Source organism: Euleptes europaea, chromosome 17 (genome assembly GCF_029931775.1).
Source record: "Euleptes europaea isolate rEulEur1 chromosome 17, rEulEur1.hap1, whole genome shotgun sequence".
Taxonomy (NCBI): Eukaryota; Metazoa; Chordata; class Lepidosauria; order Squamata; family Sphaerodactylidae; genus Euleptes; species Euleptes europaea.
This window is the reverse complement of record NC_079328.1, coordinates 23,083,946-23,094,992: the sequence shown is the minus strand read 5'-3', so window position 1 is coordinate 23,094,992 and position 11,047 is coordinate 23,083,946. Positions and strand designations below refer to the sequence as shown.

Here is an 11,047-nt window from a genome sequence, read left to right as displayed (position 1 = left end):
CCCTGCCCAATGAACAGGTCGCTCCCTACTTAACCTAGTTCTGAATGGTTTGACTGCTCCGTAAGAGAACGTTGGAACTGTTATTTTGTGAGGAAGCTGAGAGATCTCTACTTGGCACTCTCCGTTCAAACTTTTTTCTTAAACTTAAGTTCATGGAACTACAACTTCCCCAGGATCATTGCACGAAAATTGTAATGGTTACATAAATTACACCTTGCTTGTAGGCATTACTTATACTCTCATTCCCTCTACTTACTGGGGCGGTCCCTGTTTTTAGTTCCTTTCCCTGATAAGTTACTGTCTGTATTGCCTTTTGGGGGAAACACTTCCCCAAACACTGGGTTGGATCCAGCCAGAGCTTGTTCACCTCACCCGATTCCTCTCCTTACTACAGCCTCACATGGCTTTTGTCGGTGCGGGTCCCATGATCACCAGCTTAGCCTTTTTGGGGTAGCCAAAGGGGACTGTTTTGTTTTTAGCAAGCGAATACATTGTTTGAAGAAATCTGTGCGCATATTCTCCCACAATCTCTTGAGTAGAATAGCCACAGCTTGAGTCTACCCAATGCGGTGGGAGAATGGGTTGTGCCACTTCAGATGTCAACTGGGGGACAATTCTTATTGCTTCCTCGTGTAAAAGCTCCCCCTTGCAAATACAAATGGTGCACACCAAGGAGAACGTTCGCAAGTGATCCTTGTACCACCTGTGCTAATTTACCACTTAAATAGAAACATTAACATAGGGACGTTTGAGTGGTGTCATCTAGGGTTGCCAACCTGCAAGTACTAGCTGGAGATCTCCTGCTATTACAACTGATCTCCAGCTGATAAAGATCAGTTCACCTGGAGGAAATGGCCGCTTTGGCAATTGGACTCTATGGCATTGAAGTCCCTCCGCTCCCCAAACCCTGCCCTTCTCAGGCTCCGCCCCCCAAAACCTCCCGCTGGTGGCAAAGAGGGACCTGGCAACCCTACCATCATCCCACCTCCTGCAGTCAGCAGTTATTTTCACTCTATTGCCTCTTCCTTCTAATGTAGCTGCATCTCAAGACACATTCAGAGAGGAATGGATCCATCTTGGCCATGGTGCACATCGACACAAAGGCACACGCACGAACATGAAGACCCCAGCTTGCACATAGCCTGCCATTTCACATCTTGCAGTTCATGAGGTCTGTTTTGAACTGTTTGTTATGACATGGTTGTACAATTCTCCCCTCCCCTCCCCGCACTAGTGTCTCTTTAGCCAGAGAAGATGCGGTCTTTGTTTGGAGATCAGCACATGGTGTGTGTGTGTGTGTGTGTGTGTGTGTGTTTAAAATGCCATCAAGTCACAGCAGTCTTATGGTGACCTCGTAGGGTTTTCAAAGGAAGAGGCTTCAGAGGTGGTTTTCCAATGCCTGCCTCTGTGCAGCGACCCTGGTATTCCTTGACGTTTTCCCATCCGAATATTAACCAGGGCTGATCCTGCTTAGTTTCTGAGATCTGATGAGATCAAGCTGACCTCAACCATCCAGGTCAGGGCAGCACATGGTACAGGTAATTATATATTAACACAGTCAGAGATTTTGGCAATGTTCAATGGTTTCAGTGTGGGCATTCAGTCAACATCGAGCACGGGGATATTGCAGTCCTCCCAATTTTTGTATCTGAAACACTGGAGAAAATAATGCAGGTGTGCCCTAAATCAATGAACTCATGTTTTCCATCTTACTCCAAGTCTTTTTTTTGGGGGGGGGGGCTCCTGACTCATGATGCTCTCTAATCTCAACACGCTCACCCCATTCGTGCAGGTGACCTAGGACCATGCTGAGGCTGCTCCTGCTGTCTTTGGGACTCCTGCAGGGAATCCACACCGTCTTTGCCTCTAGCTCCAGCCACAGCCGTCTGGATGAGGTGGGATCCATTCTGGAGGAAGTGGGAAGGGCCAGCTACCCGAGCCTTCTGCAGCTGGTCAAAGAGGCACCCCCAGGTCAGTTTCCTTACACTGCCCGCATCTGCTTGTGCTGCCTTCCTACATTTGACCCAGACCTCATATTGCAAACGACTGTCCTCTTAACCTAAGAAGTGCTTGGCTGGATCAGACAAGCGGCCCATCTAGTCCAGCATCCTATCTCACACAGTGGCCAAGCAGTTCATCTCTTTTTTGCATGTGGAAATAGTGGTGCTTATTGCCTGTGCTGAAAAGTAATCCTCACTGAATCCAGATCTGAGACGTTCACACTTCACAAGGTACTCAGAGCTTACCCAGTGTGGCTTCTCTTGGCGTGGCACTAAACAAACAGACACACGTGTTTGTAATAGAAGATAAACAGTTGACAGACAGAGCACATGGTTCGAGCCACACGGTATTTATTACATACATCTCTTTGAGAAAGGTGGCTTGGGTTGGGATGAAATATTCAGCTGAGCATTTCACATCCTGAAGGTGAAAACGGGTGTAGGGTTCTAAAAACAGTCAGGCTGGATCCATCACCTACAGAATGAACCCAACTTGTGCTTCGGGAACACATACCAACAAGCTCAGTGACTGATCAGCTTGGCACTGCTTGTCATGCCAAGGGGGTGCATCAGTCAACAATCTTGCCTTATTCTTCATGTACTAGGTAGGCTATCTGCCTTTCCAGATCACAGAAGTGGGTTTGCATGGTTTTTATGGTTGGAGGAGATATGCTGGCCTTGTACCTATAATATGTATATATATGTGTGTATAATGTGTATTCTTTTTATTATGTACATCTTTTTATTGCATTGAGTAAATTAATTTTCTGTAAGAAAATTAAACACATATACATAATCTTCATTCATCCTTGTGAATCAAAACAAAACCCACATTTGAAAAGACAAATGCAAAACTGTCTAGCGGAGGCACATGATGACATGGGTGCTGAGCAATAGGCAGCTGGCTTTGGCCCAGTTTAAACTGGACCGTGCCGAAAACTTTCATTGCCAGTTATTTTATAGGTCACCCTTGGGTCGAAACCTGTAAATGTATTTGGCAAGCGCCCCTGCACTGTCAAACTACCTCGGCCGTTCTTAATATGTTATGTCTGTTTTCATCTTGAGACCTGTTTCTAAAGCAAATTTATAGTGGTTGCAGCAGCAGAGGCAGCTGGGAACCCCATGGAGGTTATTGAAGGGAAGGTATTCCAGAGCTCCCTCTTAGGTCTCTGACCCCTTCTCCTCACACCCAAACTCAATGTTTGCAACCTCCTGTTTTTTTCTTCTTCAGTATTCTTGGCACACACAAAAATTCCATAATCTGCCAAAATCATGGGCACATGTTATTCAGTGCTCAGAAATGTTTTATTTCCAGTCCAGAGGGCACACAATCCTATTCAAAAAAAGTTGCTTGCTTTATTTATACTTAAATGCTGCAGCATGCGTCATTTTATCAGCAACATCTGCTAGACCCCATCTGGCTGACATTCCCCTCTGAGCTCAGCTAATCAGGGAGGAGTTTTTTCGATGCATCAGACGAGGCTGACTGGAGGCTATCAAGGATTGCACATAGCTTAACTAGCTGTTCATTTTTTAGAAGATGCACAAATTCAACTGGCATATGTCAAAGCTAGTATGGACAGCAGAGAATACATGACTTAAGTATTCCATCTATATTAAATCTAATGAATCCCAATTCTAAGTCTCTGGCCAAAAGCCTGTGAAGAAAATGTCATCCTCACTGAATCCAGATCTGAGACGTTCACACGTCACAAGGTAATCAGAGCTTACACAATGTGTGTGCGTGAAAAACCATGTTTCTACAGCACTGCCTATTTCATGTTCCTCTGAGCATACAAGTGCTACTTTTGCAAACTGGGAAGGCTTAGTACAGGCTTCCAACACACCTGCAGAGCCCAATCCTGCAGTTTTGGTTAAAAGCTTTAACCATTTTTCTGTATCTATAGCTACACACATACACACACATGCACATAAACATCACAACAGGAAAATAAATGAAAAAGAACAACACAGTTAAAAAGAAGAAACATGTGACTTAACTGAATGGGCACAAGGGTTTGGATCCTACAGAGGGATTTTCAAAAGCAGAAGGTGGGGCATTTTTGCTGACTCCCAACTCCCACTGCAGATCTCTGACTCCTTCCCAAGATATTTTGGGTGGGGGGGTCACCTTCCCCCCCAGGAGTAGCATTTCAGAGGGTATTTTGGGCTGCAGAAGGAAGGGAAGGAAGGGAAGCCCTACTCTGCACGCAAAAGTCCCTTCTGTGTGCAGAAATCTCCCGTGGATCCAAGCCAGGGTATTTTGTTGTTTACTTAAATGGAGTTTGGAATAGTTTTTGTCATTCCTGTCAAGATTCTGGGGGAACTGCTTCTGTCCTTCAGTACAGTAAGTACATAAAAATATCCCTGCTAGACCAGCATCCTGTTTCCTATAGTGGCTAGCCGGATATCTTTGGAAAGCCCACAAAGCAGGACATGACTTCTGTGCTTTTATTTCCTGGTTATCAATTTAGACTTGCTGATGTATGTTTGAATTGCTGTGGTTTGTAAGCTACTTTGAATACAAACTAGTAGGAAAGAGAGAAGGATGCACAGAAAAATAAGTGTATCCTGGCACTCTGGGGAGTCAGCAGAGAACTGTACATGGGCTGAAGCAAGAGGTTAAGCGGTAGAGGATATGGGGAGAAGGAAGCCTTCCTCTCCTGAGTTAATTTTCAGGTGGCTATACTGAGAAGCCCCGGCTATAGTAGGAGCCCTGTGGTGCAGAGTGGTAAGCTGCAGTACTGCAGTCCAAGCTCTGCTCACGACCTGAGTTCGATCCCGCCAGAAGTCGGTTTCAGGTAGCCACCTCAAGGTTGACTCAGCCTTCCATCCTTCCGAGGTCGGTAAAATGAGTACCCAGCTTGCTGGGGGTAAAGGGAAGATGACTGGGGAAGGCACTGGCAAACCACCCCGTAAACAAAGTCTGCCTAGGAAACGTCGGGATATGACGTCACCCAATGGGTCAGGAATGACCCGGTGCTTGCACAGGGGCACCTTTACCTTTATACTGAGAAGGCCCTGACCTGGATAGCCCAGGTCATCCTGACCTCTTCAGATCTTAGAAGCTAAGCAGAGTTGGCTCCAGCTAGTTTTTGGATGAGAGACCTCCAAGGAATGCTAAGGGCGTGACGCTTAGGCAGGCAATGGCAAACCACCTCTGAACATCTCTTGCCTTGAAAACCCCACCAGGGGTTGCCATAAGTCAGCTGTGACTTGATGGCCCAAAAAAAAATGTACTGAGAGGATCTGGCCCTGATCAAGGGACCCTCTTCTACTTGATATGTAATCCTTAGGTCTAAAGGGGATGGGGCCTTTTGGGTAATGGCAGCACAGTTAAGGGACACTCTCCCTTCTGGGCCTGTGTGGGATTCCTCCCTTTGGCCTGTAGGAAGTATTTACAAGCAAGTTTTTACTACCTGATCTTAGTGAATTCTAAATATGGACACTTTAGAGTTTTTTAAAAAACAAATTATTTTTATCCTTTTGTCTTTTGATGTTACCCCTTCCCCCTCCTCCTAAGAACTGGGATTCATGAGAAACAACACCAGCTTGTTCTGAGAATGAGGCTGTTTGGATGTAAGAAAGTACGCCCTGACTCCAATCAATTAATAAAAAAAAAAAATCTAAAAATATGGCTCCAACATGCAACCTCCATTCAGTCTAGATCCAAAATATTTGAAGGCATGCCCCCACCACATGCCTTAAGATTAGCCATGGAGGCCCCATGGAGTGCATCAAGGGGCTACCAAGTACAACAAGGGGCTACCAAGATTGGGCCCTTCCCTACTGGTGCTGTCCTCAGTGTGAACTCTTTACAACAGGAAATAGGTCTGGCGTGCACACTGTTGGAAATTAGGTAGCGAGCTTCATTGCATGTCAGACAGACAAGGGTTAATATTGATTGTATAGGATGCTGACCAGTTGTAAAGGATGATGTAATCTCAAATGTGTCACTTGGCCATTGGTCAGTGGAAACTTCATTGAATACCTGCTTGTTGTCCCGTATACAAGTAATCTGCATTTTACTGCTTTTGCTATTTCCTTTGTGTTGTAGTGAAGGCAGCACCCAGTTACAATTTGGATCTCATCTAGTGAAGATGGGGTGTTTCTGTTCTTTAGAAATGCCAAGTTTGTAAGCTTAGAACCCGCCAGGACCATTCTGGCAAGTTTAGGGAACTTAGCAATGTAGAGAGGAATTTATTGTTTTAATCTCCCGTGAACCTTTTCCCTGATTTAGAAAGTAAAGGTTGATGATTTTACTAAGACAAACGACTCTGTCTTTGGTGTGTGCGAATGCTTAACTCTGACTCTCACTAGCCATAACCACACGATCCATAACCTCTGATTAATGGTAGCAGCTGATTCCAACACACCCATTCCTTTCAGGAAACATATGCAGTATTTCTGCTTTATTGAGTTAGGCTTTTCGCCGCCAGATCAGAATTACGTTTATGGGCTGTTGATATGATCTGCGTAGATGAGGTTTTAGTATACTATGATGGACGATTCAATCGTTTACTGATTTTACATTGATTTGCGGAGAGTATCTTTACTGCTTTCCGTAGGCCGGTAAAATAACATGTTGGATTTAGTAGGCAGGACATTACATTTTACTGTTCCCCAATTCTCTGAGGGATGACAAGTTCCAGAGGCAGTACGGTCCTGGTGTAGGGTTGCCAAGTCCCTCTTCGTCACTGGCAGGAGGTTTTTGGGGCGGAGCCTGAAGAGGGTGGGGTTTGGGGAGGGACTTCAGTGCCATAGAGTCCAATTGCCAAAGCAGCCGTTTTCTCCAGGTGAACTGATCTCTATCAGCTGGAGATCAGTTGTAATAGCAGGAGATCTCCAGCTAGTACCTGGAGGCTGGCAACCCTATCCTGGTGGGGTGGCCCTTTGAGGCAGAGTACTACAATATTTGCACATACCTGCCATCTCCTCTCAGCTGGGAGTGCTCATCTTCTTCAGGATCTCATGGGTACATGAGCAACTGAGCCACTTTGAAATCATTTCCTAACCATTATTCTCCCCATCCCACCCTTGAGGAAATATCCACAGCGGTAACATTCCTTTGTCATAGGCTATGGCTTCAGTCCCTTAGGGCAAACAGTGATGGGACGCCAAACCTACAGGAATAAATGCATACATACCCTTAAACAAAAAAAGGGGGCCTCTGATTTTTATGTATTCTGGTGGGATCCCAAAAAGAATAGAATTTCTATCCAACCAGCTTTTGCTTTTCAGATGCCCTCAATGTCTTTCCCCCCTTTGTAAAGTTTCACCTTCTTTCTCAGATTTTGAACAGTTGGCTCTGGAGGTGCCAATAGCCCAAGACGACCTTGTGCCAGAGGCCAGCATGATAGAGTCACAGGTATGTTGAAATATTCCATCGGTCCTGGCACATATGAAGCAGTCCATCCATCTCAGTGCTGTCTATTTCAATTGACAGTCTCTCTACATGGTCTCGGGCAGAAATGCATACATACCTTTCCCAGCTCTTCAAGGCATGCACTTGGCCTCTGAGCTATGGGAGTCTCATTTGTCATGTGAACATTAAACTGGAAAGGATTACTAAGACATGTATTCCAATGCTTCTGCACACTGGGACCGCCTGTACTCTACCACACACAGGTTGACCCCACCACACAAGTCCAGGGTGCAGCATGCCACTGCCAGAGAACATGCTGTAGAGGTACTGGTGGGGCAAATAAGTTCAGTTAACCCAAGAGAATTAGGCTGTATTTTTTATCTTCCCTTGCAGTGTGTGAATTAAATGGAGCTTAATTTATATACTGTATTTTAACGACAGATCGATGTACTTAAAAGTTTTATGCCAATAAAGGTTTGAATGAATGAAACGGAGCTTAATTTCAGCTAACTGTGGCATGTGGAAGTTCGCTTGTGCAAACTTCATTGAAATTAACAGGAGCTGAGTAAGAACTTCCCAGAGGGAGGGTAGTGGCCTCAAGTCTTCTCTTTTTCCTTTCATATAGAGCCAGTGTAGTGCAGTGGTTAAGAGCAGTAGACTCTAATCTAGAGAATCGGGTTCAACTCCCCACTCCTCCAGATGAAGCCTCCTGGGTGACCTTGGGCCAGTCACAGTTCTCTCAGAACTCCCTCAGCCCACAAAGAGGCAGGCAATGGCAAACCACCTCCGAACATCTCTTGCCTTGAAAACCCTACGGGGTTGCTGTAAGGCAGCTGTGACTTGATGGCAAAAATCAAACACACGTAGAGGCACAGCCAATACCAGATATACATATATCTAAAGAAATACCATGGTCGAGATACCTGTTAAACAGCTTTATTTGTAGTTAGGATGGGTGCTTGCACCTGTATTTCACCCACTGAAACAGCTTGCTTTTTTGCAATTCTGTAGGAACACAACAGGAAGTTCTCACTCAAATACATCCTTGCCTGCTACTTCTTACAGGGAGGCAAATGCAATGGATCAGGATTATCTTTGAACACGCCCACCAGAAACCAGCAAGCAGGCTGCTGAAGGCTGTTTTTAAGCCCAGCTTCACTACCGCCTTTGCATTGTCTTGCAAATCAAATGCTCAGGTTGCTTGCTGTTTTTCAGAACATTTTAAAACAGCATATATTTGTTAATACATGCATAACATGCTCATACGTCACTGTATCAAGAACAAAGACACCCACTAACATGGTTAAAAAAACTGGAAAACTAGGGATTAGAAGGAAGGAAAATTTTCTCGCAACATTGTCTGAATTTCTCTGTGAATTTTCTGTGGTGCAGAGTGGTAAGCTTCAGTACTGCAGTCCAAGCTCTGCTCACGACCTGAGCTCAATCCTGACGGAAGTTGGTTTCAGGTAGCCGGCTCAAGGTTGACTCAGCCTTCCATCCTTCCGAGGTCGGTCAAATGAGTACCCAGCTTGCTGGGGGTAAAGGGAAGATGACTGGGGAAGGCACTGGCAAACCACCCCGTAAACAGTCTGCCTAACAAATGTCGGGATGTGATGTCACCCCCATGGGTCAGGAATGACCTGGTGCTTGCACAGGGGACCTTTACCTTTTTATTTTTGGCTTTTAGTACAAATCCGCCATTGATGAAAAAAAATTCCTTCTGCATCTGAACACTTCCAACAATTAGCTTGGTCTGCTTTATACATTTTTTGAAGATCTTTTGGAGATCACATACATCACTGTATCAAAAACAAAGACACCCACTAACATGGTAAAAAAACTGGAAAACTAGGGATTAGAAGCGAGGAAAATATGGTGCTAAGCAATGGATACACAGAGCCAGCTTTTATTTATTTACAACATTTTTATCCCACCTTTCAGCCAAAACAGGGCCAACCCATGGTGGGATATAAACTTGCAGAAGCCAGTGCTGAATAGTGGTTAGAGTGTTGGATGAGGATCTGGTAGACCCAGCTTCAAATCCCCACTCTGCCATGGATGGAAGCTTGCTGGATGACTTTGGGCCAGTCACATGCACTCTGTCTAGCCTACCTCACAGGGTTGTTGTGAGGATAAAATGGAGGAGAGGAGAATGATCTAAGGTGTTGTGAGTCCCCACTGGGGAACAAGGGGAGATATAAATGTAAACAAAATTAAAATTGTTTTCTTGCATTGGGGAGAAAAGCAGGGTTACATTACATGTATACCTTAAGGGTATATAAGTATGTCTTCAGGGCAGTGAGTGTAGTTTCAAGCCACATTTAAAAGGTTACCTGTCTTTGCCATCAACATGTGAGGTTTAAATTTCCTTCCTTATTGCTCTCCTTCCAGATGTTGTCATCAGCCCTGCAGGCCCAGGGACGGGAGGAGCGCTCCCCAAGGAGATGCGTCCGCTTGCAGGAATCCTGTCTTGGCCACAAACTCCCTTGCTGTGATCCGTGCGCCATCTGCTACTGCCGCTTTTTCAACGCCAATTGCTTTTGCAAGAAATTCAGCAACACTTTTCCATGTGGCAAGAACTAGCCTGAATTCTGAAGGGGTTTCTCTCGTCCTTGTGCGCAAGCTGGGCTCTGATGCTCCGTTTACTGTTCTAATAAATAGCCTAAGTAAAGGAGTTACAGAAGTCTAAAGTGTTTGTTTTCAAAGCAAAAATCAGTCAGCTCTACAACTTTCTCTTACACGGGCGGTTACTTGGAGTTGACCAAAATGTGCCCTCCCCAAGTACATTTAGGTCCTTAAGGTTGTGAAAAGGAATATTTACTTACTCAAGGGCTTTGGGTGGGTTACATATAGCATATTCAGCCTGGAATAGAGAGCAGGAAGTTACTTCAAGGACATGTTGTTATCAAGAAGCCTACTGCCAAGTCTAGCGCTCATGGAAAAGAACTTGGATCTCTGACAGTTATGAAGCAGATGTAGAACAGGGAGGGAAAAATCAAAGACTGTCAGTCTGAACAGAGGAGCAAAGGACGTCTACTAATCCTTACACCAGGCGGTGGATTCCAGTGGCAGACAGTCCATTCCTAGTAAGCGTGAGCACATGCAAAGCAGGCTAACAGTTTTGAGGAGGCAGGGAGGGACGGAGCTGCATTACCCAGCCCTGGGGGCTAGCCTTTTCTTCACACAGCGCATAGTTAAATTGTGGAACCCCCTGCCCCAGAATGTGGTGATGGCTGCCACCTTGGAAGGCTTTAAGAGGGGAGTGGACATGTTCATGGAGGAGAGGGGTATTCATGGCTACTAGTCAAAATGGATAATACTCATGATGCATACCTATTCTCTCCAGGATCAGATGAGCATGCCTATTCTGTTAGGTGCTGTGGAACACAGGCAGGACAATGCTGCTGCAGTTGTCTTGTTTGTGGGCTTCCTGGAGGCACCTAGTTGGCCACTGTGTGAACAGACTGCTGGACTTGATGGACCTTGGTCTGATCCAGCCATGGCCTTTCTTATGTTTTTACTAAGAGACACTGCAGTGATCAATGGAACATACAGGATAGGAAGAGTTACACCCATTGGGTGTGTTGAATTCATCCATGCATGCTGTTTCACCAGCTCAAAATTCCCTCTTCTGTGCAACTATTAGTGGCACAGGTGCCATCTTCCTTTACAGCTGACCGCA

At 45.3% G+C, this 11,047-nt stretch overlaps 1 protein-coding gene across 1 annotated transcript; it reads left to right on the top strand.

Annotated features, from left to right (window-relative positions):
- The first annotated feature begins 1,805 nt into the window (after window positions 1–1,805).
- AGRP (agouti related neuropeptide) lies at window positions 1,806–9,948 on the top strand. Its single transcript, XM_056862866.1, has 3 exons — window positions 1,806–1,971; window positions 7,292–7,368; window positions 9,757–9,948. Exons 1-3 carry the CDS (start codon window positions 1,806–1,808, stop codon window positions 9,946–9,948), a joined length of 435 nt encoding a protein of 144 aa, XP_056718844.1.
- The last annotated feature ends 1,099 nt before the right edge of the window (window positions 9,949–11,047 follow it).

Excerpts from the sequence above, each read along its gene's own strand:
- AGRP (XM_056862866.1), top strand. The coding sequence starts at position 1,806 with ATGCTGAGGCTGCTCCTGCTGTCTTTGGGACTCCTGCAGGGAATCCAC. Across the intron at positions 1,972-7,291 it reads GGTCAAAGAGGCACCCCCAG|ATTTTGAACAGTTGGCTCTG; the intron begins GTCAGTTTCCTT and ends CTTCTTTCTCAG. Across the intron at positions 7,369-9,756 it reads CCAGCATGATAGAGTCACAG|ATGTTGTCATCAGCCCTGCA; the intron begins GTATGTTGAAAT and ends CTCTCCTTCCAG.